This window comes from Felis catus, chromosome D2, assembly GCF_018350175.1.
Source record: "Felis catus isolate Fca126 chromosome D2, F.catus_Fca126_mat1.0, whole genome shotgun sequence".
Classification (NCBI taxonomy): Eukaryota; Metazoa; Chordata; class Mammalia; order Carnivora; family Felidae; genus Felis; species Felis catus.
Window position 1 is genome coordinate 11,529,056 of NC_058378.1, and position 21,242 is coordinate 11,550,297.

Genomic DNA, 21,242 nt, shown 5'->3' on the forward strand with positions numbered 1-21,242 from the left:
GTGGAGAGAGAGGTAATTCTTCACAGGTCTTCTGCTCTTGTGTGTCTCGCAAATGAGCCACTGAAACCTTTATTTTGGGCCATCTTTTCACGGATGTTTGTAGCAAGCAGCCTTGGAAGAGAGAGATGGTGTCTCCACCCAAAGCAAAGGGCAGGCAAGCGTATTTCCAACGTGACTGACTGGGAGTCACAATCCCTTACCGGTAACTCAACGCACTGCATGTCAAATGTCCCCTTCATATTATCCTGTGAGAAGTGGGGTTTGGGGAACTGGCCCCCCAGATGCTGATATTTTGGCTTTGTCCATTGCTTTGAGAAACAAACTATCCCTCTTTATCTTAATTCGAGGCCAGCTCAGTAGCTTCCAAGTTCATAGTTCATGACAACAGACATGGAGAAGCTATTGGAATAGCCCAGATCAAAACCAATAAGGACGTATGTTTGCATACAGTCGACAGGAATGCTCCTAAACCACAAGTGTTGCTTAACATACGTCAAGCACACTTAGAAGCTGCAAACGCATGGAGAGCCTGGGTGGCTCAGTCAATTAAGCATCTGACTTCGGCTCAGGTCATGACCTCATGGTTCATGAGTTCAAGCCCCGCATCAGGCTCTGTGCTGACAGCTCGGAGCCTAGAGCCTGCTTTGGATTCTGTGTCTCCCTCTCCCCGGCTCGCAATCTGTCTCTCTCTCTCTCTCTCTCTCAAAAATAAATAAATGTTGGGGCGCCTGGGTGGCACAGTCAGTTAAGCGTCCGACTTCAGCCAGGTCATGATCTCGCAGTCCGTGAGTTCGAGTCCCGCATCAGGCTCTGGGCTGATGGCTCGGAGCCTGGAGCCTGTTTCCGATTCTGTGTCTCCCTCTCTCTCTGCCCCTCCCCCGTGCATGCTCTGTCTCTCTCTGTCCCAAAAATAAATTAAAAAAAAAAAATGTTAAAAAAAAATTAAAAAATAAATAAATAAATAAATGTTAAAAAAACAATTAAAAAAAATGTAAGTTGCAAACACAAATCTCAAAAGGACAGAAGGAAGATGAAGGTCCCTGACGAGACTCTGGTGAGGGAGAAAGAGGAGTCTTGGGGGACTAACTTCAGAATCACAAAGGAAATATCTCCTGCATATGCATACAGGGGCCCCTCACCCCCCCAAATTACACCCTTGATGTCTCCCCTCCACACGCTGAAGACAAATCTACTGCTCTGGGCACAGTACACATTCAGGGATGGATGTAAATACCAAACATCACTAGGATTTAGTGCAACAACAGGAAACACATTGAGCCTCGATTAAGAAGCAGGTCATAAAACTTATGGGATCATTCTACACGGGCGTGCGTTGGCTGCTTCAAAAACCATCAGACGTCTTACCTAGCAACTCATAGAGAGAATTCAGAATCGACTTCCAAGCCTCGCCTCCTTCTCTCCCCGCCACGTCCGCGAAATGCGCCGCACTGCTATAGACATGCAGCCTGTCGATGCACTCGAGCACGAGGTTGATCATGCCCTGGAAAGTTAACAAGAATCACCCTGAGAAACAGCGATGCTGCTCACAGACGAGAAATGATGCTCAGTTAATTAAAAAAAAAAAAAAAATGGCTGGCTTGAAGTAAGCCTGTTAATCATAAAGAAAATTGAGGCCATGTATTTACATGACAGGAAGAAACACATTTGCATGGGAAATAAAATGTTCTTGAAGTAATGCAAGTGGCTTCTAAATCCTGCGGGCTGTTCTCAGATAGAAGCAGAAGAACAAAATCAAAATATGTGCTTCATATTTGCACGGGCAAGGTTTACTGCTAGATTAAGGAATTGATCACAACTGTATTCTACCATGAGTAAACAAAGAGGTTCACAAAAAATATTCCACGTTGACATAAGGATTATTTTTTTTTAACTTTTTAACGTTTATTTATGAGAGAGAACGAGAGAGCAAGCGAGCACAGGAGGAGGACGGGCAGAGAGAAAGGGAGACCCAGAATCCGAAGCTCCAGGCTCTGAGCTGTCCGCACAGAGCTCAACGTGGGACTCGAACTCAGTAACTGCGAGACCATGATCTGAGCCCAAGTTGGACACTTAACCAACTGAGCCACCCAGGCACCCCAAGGATTATTTTTTTAAGTTTATTTTTATTTATGTTGAGAGAGAGATAGAGACCAAGTGGGGGAGGGGGACAGAAAGAGGGAGACAGAATCCCAACCAGACTCTACACTGGCACAGAGCCCGATGTGGGGCTTGAACTCACGAACCTGAGCCAAAATCAAGAGTACGTCACCTAACCGACTGAGCCACTCAGGTGTCCCTAGCATAAGGATTATTTTGAGCTGAAGGCAACTAAGAAAACATTCTCTTTTTCTTTTCCACCAGGAAGGGCGGGAGATGTTTAATCACAAGAAACAACAGTGCCCAACGCTTATCAGCCCAGAGGCTTCACAGAGGAATCTACCTAAGAAACTTTACTAACTCACCCTCACCTTCCATTAGTTTCCGTCTGTATTTACCTTCCCACAACTTGCTGCCCCAGACGCTCAAAATTCCTTTCCTTTGTCTCTTTGTTTTCTACAAACTTACTGTCCTTTTGTTAGGATGCTATACAAGCCCAAGTTCTAACCACTCCTTTGAGTTGCTCATCACAGAGTGCTCCATGGATATGCAGGGTTCACCAGTTAATAAACCTCCACGTGTTTTCTCTTATATAGCTGTCTTTTGTCACTCTGATCTGCAGGGCATCGACCAACAAACCTGAGATGAGTGGAGGAAAAATATTTCTTTTCCTCCCCTGTAACAGCACGAATGAATCCTAGTTCTTAGGGTAGGCACTGTCATCATCATTTTTAATATTAAGCTAAAGATCTAATAAATGAATAAAGACAAGCTCATGAAAAGATAGCTTTGAAGCAAATCAAAAATGCGTTATACCACTGTGCAAGATGCTATCTAAATCTGGGGCTCCTGGAGGGCTCAGCAGGTTGAGCGTCTGACTCTTGGTTTTGGCTCAGGTCATGATCTCATGGTTTTCTGGGTTCGAGCTCCACATTGGGCTCTGTGCTCCAAGCAAAGCCCTGCTTGGGATTCTGTCTCCCTCTCTCTCTGCCCCTCTGTCACTTGTGCCATCTCTGTCTCTCTCAAAATAAATAAATAAACTTAAAAAAAAGATGCTATCTAAATTTGAAATTAAGCTTTTATTAGTATTTCTAGATCAAGGTTGCCAAAATGAGGCAAAACACACAAAAGGAAGAGTTGATTAATCAAGGGAACCTATTTCACACAGAGTTGTAAGAGGGACCACGGCCCTAAGTACATTTGTTGGTTCCCGTCCGGATTGTCTTATGTGAGAAATTGAAAAAAAATCCAAAATCAATCCTTTGAATTTTCATAGCCCAGTATTTCAGCATGATCTAATATTTTGGCAGATGCAGGATGAAAAGGTCTCAACAGGGGCACCTGGGTGGCTCAGTTGGTTAAGTATCCGGCTCTTGGTCTCGGCTCAGGTCACGATCTCACGGTTTGTGAGTTCGCGCCTCGCATCGGGCTCTGCTCTGAGAGTGCGGAGCCTGCTTGGGATTCTCTCTCTGTCCCTCTCTCTCTGCCCCTTCCCTGCTCTCTCTGCCTCTCTCTCAAAAATAAATAAATAAAAACTTTCAAAACTTAAAAAGAAAAGAAGAAAATGTCCCATCAAACTAGTGTCCATGTTGTCACTGGCTCACGTCCACAGGTCTCCGTGCTTTCATACCACCACAGTCTCTAGACCCACCTTTTTTTTTTTTTTTTTTTGGCATACACACTAAAAAGTCCTCAAAAATTAATGTTAATTTCAAAGGCTGTTGATGGAAAATTAGGAAACAGTTTTCAAACTAGAAGAAGGTAGAGGTAGGGATTGTGGGTACTCGTCAATATTCTCTAACCTTTCTTTCTTAGACACTTTTACTCTGAAACATTCATTATTCCACACACAGGGGGGCACTCAGAGGAAGGGGAGCACGGACTGAGCCGGTGGCATTTGCCAGCTCACCTCTGCCATCCTCCCACCGAAATTCTTCTCTATGGCAGTAATTCTGACACTCTTTTCAAAGGAGCATTAGACGTATCACTTGGTCCTTCTGTAATTCTGTCTATAAAATATGGCACGTGAACTCCTTTTTTACTGGAAGGTGCGTGAAACAAAATCACGCGCGAAAAGTCAGTCCATGTAAAAGCAAGAAGTGCATCTGCTCTGTCCAAGCAGAGAGGCTGGAGCTCTGTCTCTCCACAGGCGGCCTGACCTCCCCTGGGCAGTTTCTCCCTCTCAACACCAGGCTCCCTGGGGACCAGGCACCTCCCAAGAGCCTCGAGAACCTGCTGACGAGTCTAAAAACCCTCCAGCTTTTCAAAGCCTGTGTTCGTTTGGACGCTTTGAGATACCGTGTGTCTGTAACGAACAGGAAGCGAACTGCAGTGCAGTGAATGATCAGTGCAGAAGGCTGAGCCGACAGTAAAATAAAATGCCTTTGCCAGGGGAGTGAAGAGTTTCACTGTTTCAAATTAGCACTCGCTGACAGAGACACAAAAATGATCGCAGGGTTCCTCCAAGGCCCGGTTCCCTTATGCCACTGTTCACCTGCTCATCCAACTCCAAATGCAAACCTTGTCAGAGAATCTCCCCCCAGAGCAGCGGTTTTCCGAAGACAGCAGCATAAAGGAAATGAATGTTGGTGGAAACTCACCTCTTCCTGGAAGAGATTCTGACGGTTCTTTAGAGCCCGTAATCTGTTCTGTTTGTCTTCATGCTCTAAGTGCTCGTCGGGGGGATGGAAGTAACCAATCAGGTCCTGCAGACTCAGACTCACAGATTCTATAGGGAGGTCTACTGTGGAAGCCTTCACTTTTTTGCTGAGCGCATCAAGGCCCCTAAAATACACAGCAAACATTTCTCGACATCAGCGATCTGCAATCTTACTGTCTTTTAGACCACGGATGAGTTAAAGCTTTACCCTCTCCCCCCACACCCCTGTAAAAGGAACCCATAAGAAAGGTCCTCAAACAGCAATAATTAATATATTTCCTCAAACAGCAATAATTAATATATTCCAATAAAAAATTCTAAATTTCGCCAACTATATATGATGCTATATTAAATACACCAGTATTGGGGGTGGGGGGGGTGCCTGGGTGGCTCAGTTGGTTGAGTGTCTGACTTCAGCTCAGGTCATGATCTCAGGGTTCCTGAGTTCGAGTCCCGCATTGGGCTCTCTGCTGTCAGCACAGAGCCCACTTTGGATCCTCTGACCCCTCTATTGCCCTTCCCCTGCTTGTGCTCCCCCAGAAAGTAAATAAATATATGTTTAAAAAGTAAAATATAGGGGCGCCCTAAAAAATAGGGTTAAGTGTCCGACTTCGGCTCAGGTCATGATCTCACGGTTTGTGAGTTTGAGCCCCGCATCAGGCTCTATGCTGACAGTGCAGAGCCTGCTCAGTGCAGAGCCTGTTTGTGATTTCTCTCTCTCTCTCTCTCTCTCTCTCTCTCTCTCTGCCCCTCTCTCATTCATAATTTCTATCTCAAAATAAATGAAAACTTAAAAAAGAAAACCACCAGTATCAAGAGAAACTAGTCTAGACAAAACACTGAAGGGCTCAAGAACCAAATCCTACAAAGCCAATGGTCCCAATATTTAGAAACTAACTGATACACATTTTAAATCACCACATACTTCAAGGTCTAAGATGCAAGTTCCCAGATTCATAATTCTGGGCTTTAATTGTTCTACTTTTTGTTTTTAGAGAGGGAGTTGTTACCTGCTACATCACTGACCCTCACTGTCATTTTGTAAATTCCTGCCTGTTTAAAAATATATTCCAATGATTTTAACTTAAAAATTTTTCTTATTAATCAGAAAACAAGAAATTAAAATGCTTTTATCTGAAAAAAAAGTGTTTAAAATCAGATTAAGAAATGTTGCATTTTCTAAGCTTTGAAGAAAAACATATTACTAGCATATAAATGGGTTAATTTGTTAAGCTTCCTGACATTCAGACTTTTAAAATTCCTAGTGCTGAATGTATCTGGGAAGAACTTTAAAATATACTATTTGTAAACCATATCTTTCCAAAATAAGTTTATTTTTAAAAAGACACAACAGGGGCGCCTGGGTGGCGCAGTCGGTTAAGCGTCCGACTTCAGCCAGGTCACGGATCTCGCGGTCCGTGAGTTTGAGCCCCGCGTCGGGCTCTGGGCTGGTGGCTCAGAGCCTGGAGCCTGTTTCCGATTCTGTGTCTCCCTCTCGCTCTGCCCCTCCCCCGTTCATGCTCTGTCTCTCTCTGTCCCAAAAATAAATAAAAGTTGAAAAAAAAAATTTAAAAAGACACAACAGACACCATAAAAGAATGTGAGAATGCCTGTACCATAGTTGGTAAAGTAATATTCATATTAGTCAAGACAAAATTTAATGCATACAATATTATACTTCCTTTCTTGCTCTCTGCATAAGCCAAATCAAATGGCAATATGTTATTACAAGGAAATGTTTCTAGCTAGCTATGTATTTTAGACTTCACATTTTAAAAACAATAAGAGCCTCGTAAGAGAATTAGCTTTTCTTTAAATTTACAATGCTCAAAAATATAATTTAAAATGTATCATCAATTATATAAGGATTACAAATAATCTTTGAAGAGCTGACTTCAGCCTTATCTATTACCTAGTTTTATTATCTCGATAAGTCTTTCTATGCCCAAAAAGTAATAGAAATAACTTGTCATAAGAAAATTATTTCTCCTCTTTTAAAATAAAAATTTATATGCAATGAAGTATTCCTGTTCTAAACCTGTTGTCCTATTAAACTTTAGTTGAATCATAAATATATTGATAATAAAGTGAAACTCAACTCTCATCATACTGAAGTAAGTGAAATTCAAAGGTGATTCAAATATAACATCTACATTTTTAAACCTAAAAAGGAGCAGTAATAAATGTCAGCTTTTAGGTTATTACGTTGAATATATTCACTATCAGAAATGTAACCATTTAATTACTTTCCAGAAGCCTCCTGTCAGACAAATACAATCCAAGACCCTAAAATTGTTATGTTAAGGTTTATAACTTCCATCTCTACAAAGACATTTACCATCTTAATTTATCAATAACAAAAAAATGAAGGGAAAAAAATAATTGGGGAAATCCAAAGGTAGTAGAATTATACTATGCCAGAGAAAACATAAAGCCTTAAATTCATATCTATATTTTGTTAATTTGAAGATTAAGCAATATTACTACCACAGATTCCTCCCTTATATAATTTCCTTTAAGAATACATCATTAACATGGGGCTTCTGGGTGGCTTAGTCAGTTAAGCGTCCAACTTCGGCTCAGGTCATGATCTCATGTTCGTGGGTTCAAGCCCCGCATTGGGCTCTGTGCTGACAGCTCAGAGCCTGGAGCCTGTTTCAGATTCTGTGTCTCCCTCTCTCTCTGCCTCTCCCTTGCTCATGCTTTGTCTCTCTCTATCTCTCAAAAATAAACGCTAAATTTTTTTAATAAAAAAAGAATACATTCATTAATATACCTAAAGGAAAAGAAGGCTTCATATGTATTATGTACATTCCAGAAGAATAGAATCCCTCTCACAACACAAATACAAACACACACACACACACACACACACACACACACACACACACACACACACACACACACCCTTCTACCATCACCACCACCACTATCCTGACCTGGAAAACAAGGAACAGAAGGGTCACAGAAAATAAACTGCATAAGACACACAAATGAAGATATATTAAATGGCCTTGACCTTCACTGTAAGCAGTGAAAAAGAGAAGTCTGTCCTTGCATTTTTAAAAATTAGGTTCTTAATAGTAAATAAATCCACATTAATAAAATGAATACTTAAAAATAATTTACTTCGGAAAACACACAGGTGCCAATATTATAAACACCTGGAGATTTTAAAGAATTTTAGTGCTTTCATGAATATTACAGAAGAATCAAATTATTTTACTTAAAATAATGTACCCTTTATAATATTCTGTAATTATGTAAAACATTCCAAAGTTTCTGAGATATATTTAAGAACTGTACAAATTCAGGAAGTCTAAAGGTTCAGCAAATACTAATGAGCATATAAGTAAAACCCACATATATAAAAAATACATGAATGTGATGAATTAAATATTAAAATAATTAAGTAATTAACTAATGGGTAAATCACAAAGAGAAATTAAATAAAGAAATATGGTCAACAGGGGGGTCTGGGTAGCTCAGTCGGTTGAGCCTCTGACTTCTCAGATCATGATCTCTCAGTTCATGCATTCAAGCCCCATGTCAGGCTTTGTGCTGACAGCTCAGAGCCTGGAGCCTGCTTCGGAATCTGTGTCTCCCTCTCTCTCTGACCCTCCCCTGCTCATGCTCTCTCTCTCTCTCAAAACTAAACATTTTTAAAAAATTAAGAAAAAAGAGGCCTGAACCTTTAAAAAAAATACATGGTCAATAAACATGAAATATACCTATTTTCACAATTCTTGAATAAATTCAACTTAAAAATTATTGTAAATACATACATATATATGTATATACATACACATGTGTATATACATACATAAACTTTTCCATCAAATTGGCAAGTTTACTTATTTTTTAAAAATTATTTTCTTTTTAAAAAATTTTTTTAATGTTTTTCATTTTTGAGAGAGAGAGAGAGAGAGAGAGAGAGAGAGAGAGAGAGGCAGAGCACGAGCAGGGGAGGGGCAGAGGAGAGGGAGACACAGAATCCAAAGCGGGCTCCAGGCTCTGAGCTGTCAGCACAGAGCCTGACGCAGGGATCAAACTCATGAACAATGAGATCATGACCTGAGCCAAAGTTGGACGCTTAACTGCCTGAGCCACTCAGGTGCCTCTATTTTCTTTTTTTAAATGTTTGTTTATTTTGAGAGAGAGCACAAGCAAGCAAGCAAGCAGGGAAAGGGCAGAGGGAGAGAGAGAATCCCAGGCATAGTGTAGAGCCCGATGTAGGGCTCGAACCCACAAACCATGAGATCATGACCTGAGTCGAAACCAAAAGTCAGACACTTAACCAGCTGAGCAACCCAGATGCCCCTCAAATTGGCAAGTTTAAAGAGATGTATGATACCCATCACAAGCCAGACTGTATATTGGTATAATGTTACAGAAAACACTCTGAGCAAAAGCTTGATTTAGTTTGAAGATATATAACTGTTTCCATTAGAAGGTATGAAACTTAGTTACTGTAAGAATCATTTTATTTTTTTAAGTAACTTAGTTACTGTAAGAATCATTTTATTTTTTTAATACCGTTCAAAACTCACAAAGTATGTAGGCTTCATCACCCTCAGTGTGAAAGGAATATAAACAGGTCCAGAACAAGGGTATGTTATAGAATAATCCTAACCTGTAGCTATCAAATCCTAACCTATAGCTATCAAATACAAGTTACACACACAATTTCTAAAATCACATTGCACGGGCGCCTGGGTGGCTCAGTCGGTTGAGCACTGACTCTTGATTTTGGCTCAGGTCATGATCTCATGGTTTGTGGGATCGAGCTCCGTGTTGGGCTCTGCCATTGACAGTACAGGACCTGCCTGGGATTCTCTCTCTCTCTCTCCCTCTCTCTCTCTCTCTCTCTCTCTCTCTCTGCCCCTCCCCTCCCCCACTTGCTCGTATGCCGTCTCTCAAATTAAAAAAAAAAATAAAATTACATTCCCTTTTTAAAAGTGTATTTAACATAAAGACATAAAACCACCTAGCTCCCGTATTGCCAACCCACCAAATTGTAGGTTTACCACCGTAGTGTATTTTAGACTTGTATATTTGTAAAGCCAATAAAGAAGTCGAGATAAAACATCAAACCACCACAACAAAAGGAATCGTACCTTATAAATCTATTGAAAAGGAAGACAGTGCTCCGGATGACTCGTGCGGTCCGTGATTCTTCATGCTGAGATCTAGAGAGATTTAAGCCGTCATCCATGTGACCTTCATGATGCATAATAGCCTGTACAAATGCAAAAGAACCCTGCCATTACTCCCACCATCTCCGTTCTAAACATCTCCATCTAAGAAGACGCACACTTCAAAGGCGAGCCGTAACAATAACGGTTCATACTTACAGTGAGCCAGACATGGTTTTATGTGCAACTATTCAGATTTATAATGAAAACTATGCTGTGAGGTGTGGTTTTTTTTTTAAGTTTATTTTTATTTATTTTGAGAGACAGAGCAAGTGGGGGAGGGGCAGACAGAGAGAGAGGGAGACAGAGTCCCAAGCAGGCTCCGTGTTATCAGCACAGAGTCAGAGGCGGGACTTGAACTCACAAACTGTCACATCGTGACCTGAGCCAAAATCAAGAGGTGGATGCTTACCTGACTGGGCCACCCAGGTGCCCCTTGAGTTGCATGATTTATAATAACTCATTCAAGTGGTATATACTTTTTTAATATTATATATATATATATACTTATATACATACTTATACATATACTTATATATATAAACACTTTTTTTTTGCATTTACCACTTAAGTATTTAGAATGGCAAAATAATACCTGAAGTTTCTACTGATTTCCTGATGGGAACTTATTTCTATCTTTACAAAAATGTGTCTACATGTTATCATTTGTACCCATATCTTTCCCATAACCATATATCATATCCAACTGTTAAGAAAAGATACAAGGAAAATCTGATACTAGACTAGAACTCTTAGAAAGTAGTATCTGAGTTAAGAATTTTGCTTCATTCACTCTGTTCCTGATGATTTGTGCAATCGTATTTTGAACTTTAACCTTTCTGGTGAATGTTGTGGTATAAATAATACAGGATGCAGTGTAGCAAATCTGGTAAAATCACTATTATAAATTAAAATAAAAAGCCCTGCATAAAACTCATCTCCAGTATCACAAGCAGTGTAGTATTTATCCTTAAGAGTAGTAGTAATTAGAAGGAAGCATGGGGTGGGGGGGGAGGGGTGGCAGAAAGTGTTCCTAAAATCTGTAACTCTGAGTTTTCAAGAACCCACATTAAAAGAGTTTTTTTTAAAGTAAAATTTTAATTATATAGTTGATTTACCCCAATGTATCCAAAATATTATGTCAATATGTAATAGACAGAACAAACCTGTTCACAAAGTATTTAACATTCTTCTTTGCCTTCAAAATCCAGGATACTTAGAGTATCCTGATTTAGATACCAAACTGTTAGTGAAAATACTTGATTTGTTTTAGAATTGATGACATTTACAGTTGGAAGAGCACATTCACATACCTAAGCTGTTCCAAACATGCACAAAAATTCTCTAATAACGTAATTAAGCATAAGCTTTTAAATTTAAATTAATTAAAATCAAAACGAAAAATTCAGTTCCTGTAGCTCTAGCCACATTCAAGTACCAAATAGCCACATGTGGCTAAGAACTGCTGACTTGGACAGCATAGCCCCAGACCGTATTTCAAATTTATGGCAATTACAAGGGACAAGGGCAATGGGAAAAAATAATTCAGAGACATTTAGGACACGGGACAATCTACAACTGGCCTAGGTTCTTAGTCAATGATAAAAACAAGAGAGGAAGGACAAAAAAAATGCATGAACATTGATTGGATCCTGATATGAAATGAGATATAAAAGACATTCTGGGACAAGAGAAGAAATATGAATACAAACAGGATATTAGATGATATAATGGAATTCTCATTATTTATTAGGTACAAGAATGGTATTACTGACGTGTCTGTGTATGTGTGTGTGTGTGTTTGTGTGTGTCTATATGTATATATACACATATGCATATGAATAAATGCATTTAAATTTATGAGCCTCGCTCAAAGACCTCAAAGACAAGAGATGATCTCATCACAAAGATCATATGGGTCTACAAGAGAGTTGTCCCTGGCTTTCCATCCAAAGCTCTAAGTTAGGAGAGAGATGACTTAAGCCCAACTCAATCAAAGCAGAATCAGCCTCCAACCTCACTGGTCACTCCAAAGAGATCACAATAACCCTAAAAAAATCCATTCTGGAATGTAGATATGTTATGATTAGTAAGTCTATTGGAAATAAAGATTTCTGCCCCACTACACTCTTTCCAACATCTCACATCGGTAGAAATAATATTTGTGGTGTTATTTGGTTCTGTGTAAAATTATGACATATGAACAATTTAGTACTATAGTACTAAAGGAGCTCACAAATAGTGTGGGATGGAGAGCTGGAGGGTGAGAGGAAGGACAGAGAGAAAGACAGAGAGAGAAGAGGATAGGGGAGGGGAGAGGAGGAGAGAGGAGAGGGGAAGGGTGGATAGAGGAAGGGAGAGGAGGGGAAGGGAGAGGTACCCTAGTAAATGAAATAGCACAGGACTACATATAAAATTTACTAAGTTATACATAAATACTATGAAAACATAAAGGAAGGCACAGGAGATAAACTGAGACTTTCAAGAAGAACTTTTAAAATCTTTAAACTTAACCCCTGCAGGACAGATAGAAATTGGGTGGAGAAAAAAAAGTTTTAAAGGGCATTCCAACCGTAGTTGACGCTTGAACAACATAGGTTTGAGCTACGCAGGTCCGCTTACACATGGCTTTTTTTCAATAAATACAGTACAGTACTGTAAATATATTGTCTCTTAGGATTTTCTTAATATTTTCTTTTCTCTAGCTTATTTTATTGTAAGAATACAGTATATAATACATATAACACACAAAATGTGTTAATTATTTATGTTATTGGTGAACCTTCCCATCAACAGTAGGCTACTAGTAAAGTTTTAGGGGGAGTCAAAAGTTAAACACAGACTTTGACTGTGGGTTGGTGCCCCTAGTCCCATGTTGCTCAAGGGTCAACTGTGTTTGCAAAAGCACAGTTGTGTATAACCCACATTGTGTGTGTTTGTTGGCTTTTTATTGAAGTAAAGTTGACAACCATAGCATATCAATTTCATGTGTACAAAATGAAAGTCAACCTTCTGGATGGAAGAAGGTATTCGCAAATCATATAACTGACAAGGGATTAATATCCTGTATACATAAAGAGCTCATACAAAGCAATAGCAACAACAACAAAAATATAATCTGATTCAAAAAATAGGTAGAGGATCTGAATTGACATTTTTTTTTTCAAAGCCATGATTTTTTGAGAAACAAGGAATGTGGTACAACTGGTGGGCTGAGAAAACCAAAGACGATGCCCAGAGATTGGACAATGAATAGGTGAATGGGGCACGGATGAGATAAGAGGCAGGTCAGGAAGGGTATCATATCACTACCAAGAAGCATAGTACTTGTCTTATGAGAAACAGACTGTCAGCAGAGGACTAAACCGTAACAGTGTATGAGCTCTCCTGCTTTCTAGAAATACAACTCAGGCAGAAACAGGGAGAACAAAGTGAAGTAGGTAGACTATGCTAGAATCCAGAAAAGAGTGTATTTCTTCACTTGATGTTTAAAGTCGTTATGTAACATCTGGCATTGTTCACCCCACAAAAACCAAAGAGATTATTACGGTGGGATTTGACCTTTTGCATGTAAATAGTGTTTTGCAGGCGGCCCACAGTATTAGCTACCTCTTACCTTCTGTTGGTGTTTTATCGTCACAAAAAACGATGGCTATAAATCGCGTTTTTATGTAATCTTACCTTACGTTGTATGGATCCCATTCTCACTGATTTCACATCCACAGACTGGTAAGTAAGCCACAGGCCTGTATTTATATGTTGAATATAGCATACTGAGTCTCCATATTTTATTTCTGATGTTCCCATGCCATCGACTTCTTTTCTCACCCCTACATCCAATTTTTCCTAAGGAGAGAGAGAGAAAAAAAAAAAAAGATAAGCAAATGTTATAAAAATACTAGTTTATATTGAAAGAACTTTGCCTTACTGTAAATATGTCCCTTGAAATATTCAGCCCTCTGACATCCTTTAAAATACTAATGGTCAAATATTCCATTCCAGCAGTTCAAGCTGTACTGAAAATTGAAGTAGGAAGTTATAAAGATAAACATACCCTGAATTATTCATAATAATAGAACATTATTTTGGCTATAACATTTTATATTGCTTAATGGCAAACTCCAAACCAGAGATCTTAAAATTAGTAGCTTAGGCTTCATGTTCTTTCCAGACTATTTTTTCATCGTTGATGGTTAACAGCAAATATTAAGAACAGAAAATCCTGTTTTGAGTTCAATCTCTGCTACTTACTACCTCTGTGACCTTAGGATAACTTAATTAAACATTATAAGCCTTGGGTTTCTCATCTGTAAAGAAAGACAACAAAAGTATCTCCCCTGCACCACAGTATCAGACAGCATGAGCTAATGCATGTAAACTTTTCAGCCCAGTTCCTGGGATAAAATACTTACCTAAAATTTAATGATTCTGACCATGAAAATGGTATTGATAATGCTGACACGGATATTGCTGAGGATGTTAATACTAGTGATGGCTTCTTTTGAACTGATCAAAGCTATAATTCAGTTTCCACAAGGGCCACTTCCAACGTGGACCATGGAAGTATTCACTCCTCTAGGGCTACGAGGGTAAGCGCCCTGTGCCATGAAGGAACAGCCGATCCTCTGACACCAACTAAATATGTAAGTCCCTATTTCTTTTAATGCTTCCTTCTTCACCATGCACTTTCAGTCTTCCCTCCCATGCTTAATTCTGGTCTTCAGGCACATGTGAGGTCTTGAAGTTCTGTATAGTCCTTAAAATAACAGCAAAATAATCTAATCCTCTTTTGGTTGCTGGATCTCCTTTTGTCGTTCCTTATTCTTCTCTTTGGTCTAACTTTTGTTGATAAATTTAACTTTCATCTATGCCTTTCCTTATTCAACTTTCAAAATAGTTACACAAATGTTTTTGGAGACTAGTTTGAGGTAATAGTTACACAATTAGTTGAAAATTACTAATAGTTACACAAACGTTTTTGAACATTAGGTTGGAGTAATCTTTATGGCTGTTATACAGAAAGGAATACTTCAAATAAAAATAATTCAAAACAAAGTTCTAATAAGATTTTTTCATGTGATCTGCACATTGTACTAATACTAATAACTCTAAGATGATTATGAACACTCCAACAATTGGAAATTAAAATGAATTGAAATTCGTAATACAAAAGGTCAAGGTCATGTAAGAAAATGAATACAATTATATGTTAAGTTGATTTAACCATTATGCAAATAACTTGAAACACTATTCCAAGAATCTGCAATAAAACAGATAATTAAGCTATTCCAATTTCATTCTATCAAACAAGATAAACTACTAATCTACTTGCTCCAACCCTATCAATGGGAAAATTAAATTCTAGGGGAAAATATAACAATGTAATTATCTCCTCAAAATAAAACAATGAGCCTCTAACATTCTAACTTTCTTGTTTTTTGTTGTTGTTTTGTTTTTTTGTTTTTTATCCAAGGGAGTTAGTTGGTAGCCTACTTTTACAGACTGTGGATTGTGTTTTGAGAAGTCACAATTACTAATTGTAAAGTTATGCTTTGTTTGCTTTTTATTAAATAGTTCACATCTCTCTCTGAATTAGTTTTAACCATGGTACGTCATGTAGAGTGTCTTAGTGACTATCTCTGAGCCTCAGGTCAGGCAAGAATGGCTAAAATAACATTAGAAAAAAGTAACGTGATTATTTGCTGTATGAAAGAATAAAGGCCATTCATGCTCCTTCTTTCTTTTATTTCCTGTCATTTTCTGTAACTCAGACTTAGGGGGAAGGAGAAATTCAGGTAAAAATAATCCAGATGCTTTGAACAACTATAAGCAGAGGCAAAACATGAGTCAAGAATATGACAGCTACTAAAAGCACCTAACATAAAACTAGCCTGTTCTACTAGAAATAAGGTATCCCGACTAGACAAGTAATAATTTTACTAATACTCTGCATTCACTCAACACATGTTATTTTTTTTAAATTATTCTGGCTTTGGGAAATGCTAGAGTAGTGGAGCTGGACAAATCCTCCCTGAGAGAACAATTGTAAAGTTTAGAAGACATACTTTCCAGAATCTATCTGAAAATCCTTAAGAGGGATCAAAAGCAGGGAGAAATCGGAGAATATTTTTCTCTCTAAAGAAAAGTAGTACCCATGTGATTTTTTTAAAGCTGCCTTTTGGGATGCCTGGGTGGCTCCTCTGATTAAGCATCTGACCCTTGATTTTGGCTCAGGTCATGATCTCACAATTGAGATCAAGCCCTGTGTAGGGCAGTCCCGCAAAGGGCTCCATGCTGAGAGCATAGAGCCTTCTTAGGATTTTCTCTCTCTCTCTCTCTCTCTCTCTCTCTCTCTCTCTCTCTCTCTCTCTCTCTCTCTCTCAAAAATAAATAAACTTTAAAGGCTGCCTTTTGCCTTGGGACATACTCTGCCCAATCTGCTTGCGGCTCATGCAGAAGGAATCTGCTGCCCTACTAGCTTGAGATATCAGAGAACACACCATAAAACTCACAAACAGCTGGAAAATTAGATGAGCTAAATCCTGTAGTGAAAAGGTATCTGCGAAGTCTGCTTATAAAATTCACCCAAATTCTTGCTGACCACTAAACTATGCCCTACCGAATGAAAGCAGATGAAAGCTGATGTAACTGTGCAAAAATACAAGCAACTGCCCACTGCAAAACAGAGAACAAAACTGCAGTTTCAGTCCAACAAGGTTAACCGCCTGCTGAAACTAAAATCACTCTTCAGGGGGGGGAAAAAACCTTAACAAAATTCAGAGTCTCTATAACCTACCATTTCTAAACCCAATAGATACTGTCAAAAATTAGTATATGTGAAACACAAGAAAAAGTGATCATACTAAATTAAGAAAACAAAACCACTGTGACCCATACCAAAGAAAACAAAATAACGATAGGGAATAGAAATGATGCACAGATAGCCCTTACAATTAGCAGACAAGGACTTTATTTTTTGTTAATTTATTTTAGGGGGAAGGAGGCAGAGGGAGAGAGAGAATCTTAAGCAGGCTCCACGCTCAGCGCGGGAGCCCAATGCAGGGCTCGACCCCACCACCGTGAGATCGTGACCTAAATCGAAATCAAGACTCAGATGCTCAACCTACTGAGCCACCCACCCAGGCAACCCAGCAGGCAAACTCTTCAAAGTGACCATTGTAAATATAAACTATGTTCAATGACATAAAAGGAAAATATATGCATAATGAATAAAATGATGGGACTCTCAGGTGAAGAAATATAAACTACATAAAATGAAATATAGCAAAATGAAAACAGTAATTGAAATATAAAATTAATTGGATCAGCTTAACATCAAATTGGAATTACTAAGGAGACAATGAAGTTGAAAGCAGGTCAGTAGAAATTTTCCAATCTCAAGATCAGACTGCTTTTATTTATTTATTTATTTATTTATTTATTTATTTATTTATTTATTTATGTTTTAAATATTTATTTATTTTGGGGAGAACACAAGCAGGGACAGGGGAGAGAGAGGGGGACAGAGGATTCAAAGCAGACTCTGTGGCTCTACACTGACAGGCTGACTGCAGTGAGCCTCATGTGGGGTTCAAACTCATGAACCATGAGATCATGACCTAGGCCAATGGTGGATGCTCAATCAACTAAGCCACCCAGGCACCCCAAGATCAGAATGCTTTTAAAAGCATTCTGACATAATAAGTACTTTGCCATTAGGTAAAACTTTCCTCAAAAGACCAGATAAAGATTTAATTCCCATACCTTCTGCATTTAATTGAGGAAGTGTTTAGATCCTATTATTTTAGCATTCATTAACATCCATACATTTTTAAATAGTCTAATTTTCCATCCTATAAAGAATAATCTTGCGATCTGAGGATCATAAAAAAATGCTCAGAAAGAAAACAACTTTTTTTTGACACAGTCTAGAGTTATTGAAAAGGATTCTATTTTTACTGTTAGGTTATCTTTTGGACATTTTCTCTTGTGATTCATGGACAACCATAACTCACAATACTTTAACCAGACAGAGATACTGGCACTTCACTGAAATTACTTCTCAACTGCCTTCTTTCCCATTGACTATTAATTAGTTTTTCAAGGGCATGAATCATATGTCTGGTTCCTTCACCTCAGTGGCCCATATCCCAGGAGCAGAACAGTCCCTGCAAATCCTAAATTCTCAACAAAGATTTACTAAATTAATAAATCAATTTTTGGGAAAAAAAATTGCATACCCCTTCAGCAACTATTCCCAAGTCTAACATTCAAATAATTCCACTTACGAATGCTTAGAAAACATGATTTCCTAATGAATACCAAAAGAGTTTTAGAAGTAAAAAAAATCAGCGTGAAAAATATTAAGTGACATTTTGGCATTGGGCATATGAAACTGACTAGTAAAGCCAAAACTACTTGTGATCAACTGTCCATACAAAGTGATATACAGGCATTACATATACCAAATGAGGCCCATTAAGAAATTTAAGCTAGTCATGCAGGATGATGTTCTCATTATATGAACCAGGTAGTTCAGTGAGATTCTTCCAATTACACCATCCTTAAATCCATCCAAATTATTCTACCAAGTGGCTGATAGGAAGGAAAAAAAAAAGGCCTTTATCCTTAGAGGACGGTGTGTTTGTTTTTGTAACAGCCAGTTCTCCGTTAAACAAATAATCGTTAAAGTTAGGAAAACTAAAAGCTCAACGTTTTTGCTTTTGTTTTTTGCTTTTATATGGTGCCATACTTAAACGTAAAAGGGTTGGTCACTGAAAAATGTGAATCTAAAAATGTAACAGGGTCAGAGAAATTACTGGAACCGATATGCCAGGCCAAGCTCAGTCCATCCAAGGCAGGTGTATAAAAAATACATAGCTTTCTTTGTCGCTGGTGTTTGTTTAGAAATCTCACGAAGATACACTGGTGGGTGTGTTTGTAGAGAGAAAGGCCTTAAAACATTTCTTGTGCTGGAAGGATCTTTGAGGGGTTTCCCTCGCGGCAAACAAGGTCACAGTGCCTTAGAAGTCCTCTAATATCTTGGATAAACCCCACCCCTTGAGGGTGGGCTGGGCCAGTGTGTATGATGGGATAGCACTTGTGATCAGATTATGTTCTATGGCAAAGGTGAGACGATCTTGCAGATGTAATTAAAGTCTGTATTGAATCGACTGTGAACAAATACTATGGGTGAGTGGCAGTTAATCAGGTGAACCCTTTAAAGAAGGCTTAGGCTTTCCCTAAGCAGCTAGGGCCCATGGCGTTCCATCCCAATCATGATCTTTCTTTCCAGCCACTTGCGTTACGGACTCTAGGCTTACTTGGCCAGCCCTCACAATCTCACAAAGCAAATCCACATAATAAAAATCCCTTAATATACACATGTCTCACGCTGGCTCCGCTTCTCTGGTTGAACTTTGACTGCTACACCTTATCTTAACCACAAAAGGTTTCAGTGAGCTCATTCTTGTGCAGATTGCCACTAGAAAGAATCAGCATAAAAACTATTACTGAATTTCTCTATTTTCTGTAAAATTATAGTTGGCATTATTTTCTATTATGCTATCAAACATTGTTGAAAAAAGGTAACTGAAAAAGTTTATTTTGAATTTAATCCTGATTAGATACAAAATCCATCTCCATAACTTTGCATAACTATTTTGATAAGAAAAAAATTCTCCACTTTGTTTTTATATTTTAGATATTTAACCAATCCCTAAACAACCATAATAGTCAGACTATTCCAAGCGAGCAACATATATTTTCTACCTGCCATTATTATTATTATTATTATTATTATTATTATTATTATTATTACTATTATTATTATATCTTTAATTTTCTTATTAAAGAGGGTTTTAGTTTTAGTATTTGCATCCAAAATCTGGAGCTGTCACACAACTCACCCAAGCCACTGTTTCCCATCTGCATAATGAAGATTAAAAATAATGGGGTTCCTGGGTGGCTCAGTTGATTGAGCATCGGGTTCTTGATTTCAGCTCAGGTCGTGATCTCAGGGTCGTGGGATCAACTCCCCCAAGAGAGATGCTCTCTATCTTTCCCCCTGCCCCTCGCCCCCTACCCCCCTCCCCTGCTCTTGCTCTCTCTCTAAATACAACATTAATTAAACATTAAAATGAAAAATTAAAATGAAAAGAGTATCTAAGCTTCATAGGCTTGATCTAGGATTAAACAAGATAATTCACTTAAGGTGCTTAGTACACTACTTGGCATATAATAAGTTATTAGCTATTATACTTATTTTCATTGCAGAAGTGTGCATGTTTTAAAACATCTTAAAAATTTTTTGAACTAAGAATAAAAAATTCCAAGTAAAAATGACATAATAAAAACTACATCCCGAAAATGTTTTGTTCTTTCTATTTCTGCCATTTGATCCATAATCATTAATCTCAATGGCAGCCTTATTTGAGGTTAGTATTCCATCATATATACACCTTTAAGTGTCTTTATTTCAAAGACCAGGGGCCATGTTCAAATGTAGAAATGAACAAAGGAATGAGAGAATCAATTTACACTATTTTCTCTAAAATCTTGACAGTATAAAAAATACTTTATTTTAAAAATAATTTCATCTATAATTAAAGACTTTTAGTTGGTTGTAAATTCAATGCTTCTTTATCATGTAAATGCACAACAATTTTCATCATAGATTTTAATTACTTTTTCATTTTTTTAATGTTTATTTATTTTTGAAGGAGTGAGAAGACAAAGTGTGAGCAGGGGAGGGGCAGGGAGAGAGATACCCACAGAATCCAAAGCAGAATCTAGGCTCTGAGCTGTCAGCACAGAGCCCAACACGGGGCTCGAACTCATGAACCGTGAGATCATGACCTGAGCCGAAGTCAGATGCCTAAACAAGTGAGCCACTCAGGCACCCCAAGGATTTCTTTAAGTGAAAAAAATAAATAAATAATTTTTTTAAGTTACATTATGATTTGCTTTTTATTTTAACTCAACAATATTATGATGGATATTTTTCCAGATCTGTATATTCTAATAGCTAATACCACTTACCTATCAACTATATTTGTTGAATATCTGAGTCTTTTCCAAGCTTTTGCCATAACAAAGAATGATGAAACTTACCTGCACAGGTTTTATTTTATTTCAGTAAAACAATCCCCCCACTAAAAACAATTAAATTACAGACTTCATGTATCCTACCAGTGGTTTTTCTCTTTATTTCTTCTTGTATCTCCTATAGGTTTTGCTTACTGAATATTAATACTATGTCATTTTATTTGGTATAAAGATTTGGTAACTGT

At 38.2% G+C, this 21,242-nt stretch overlaps 1 protein-coding gene across 9 annotated transcripts in view; it reads right to left on the reverse strand.

Annotated features, from left to right (window-relative positions):
• Positions 1-21,242, reverse strand: part of RYR2 (ryanodine receptor 2) — a 757,942-nt gene that overhangs the window by 373,864 nt on the left and 362,836 nt on the right. For all 9 annotated transcript variants that reach the window (XM_023240368.2, XM_023240367.2, XM_023240360.2 and 6 more), the window contains 4 exons: positions 13,633-13,797; positions 9,874-9,995; positions 4,698-4,881; positions 1,366-1,501 (listed from right to left, as the gene is read on the reverse strand). In XM_023240368.2, coding sequence (XP_023096136.2) covers positions 1,366-1,501; positions 4,698-4,881; positions 9,874-9,995; positions 13,633-13,797 — 607 coding nt within the window. The remainder of the gene's footprint in view (positions 1-1,365; positions 1,502-4,697; positions 4,882-9,873; positions 9,996-13,632; positions 13,798-21,242) is intronic.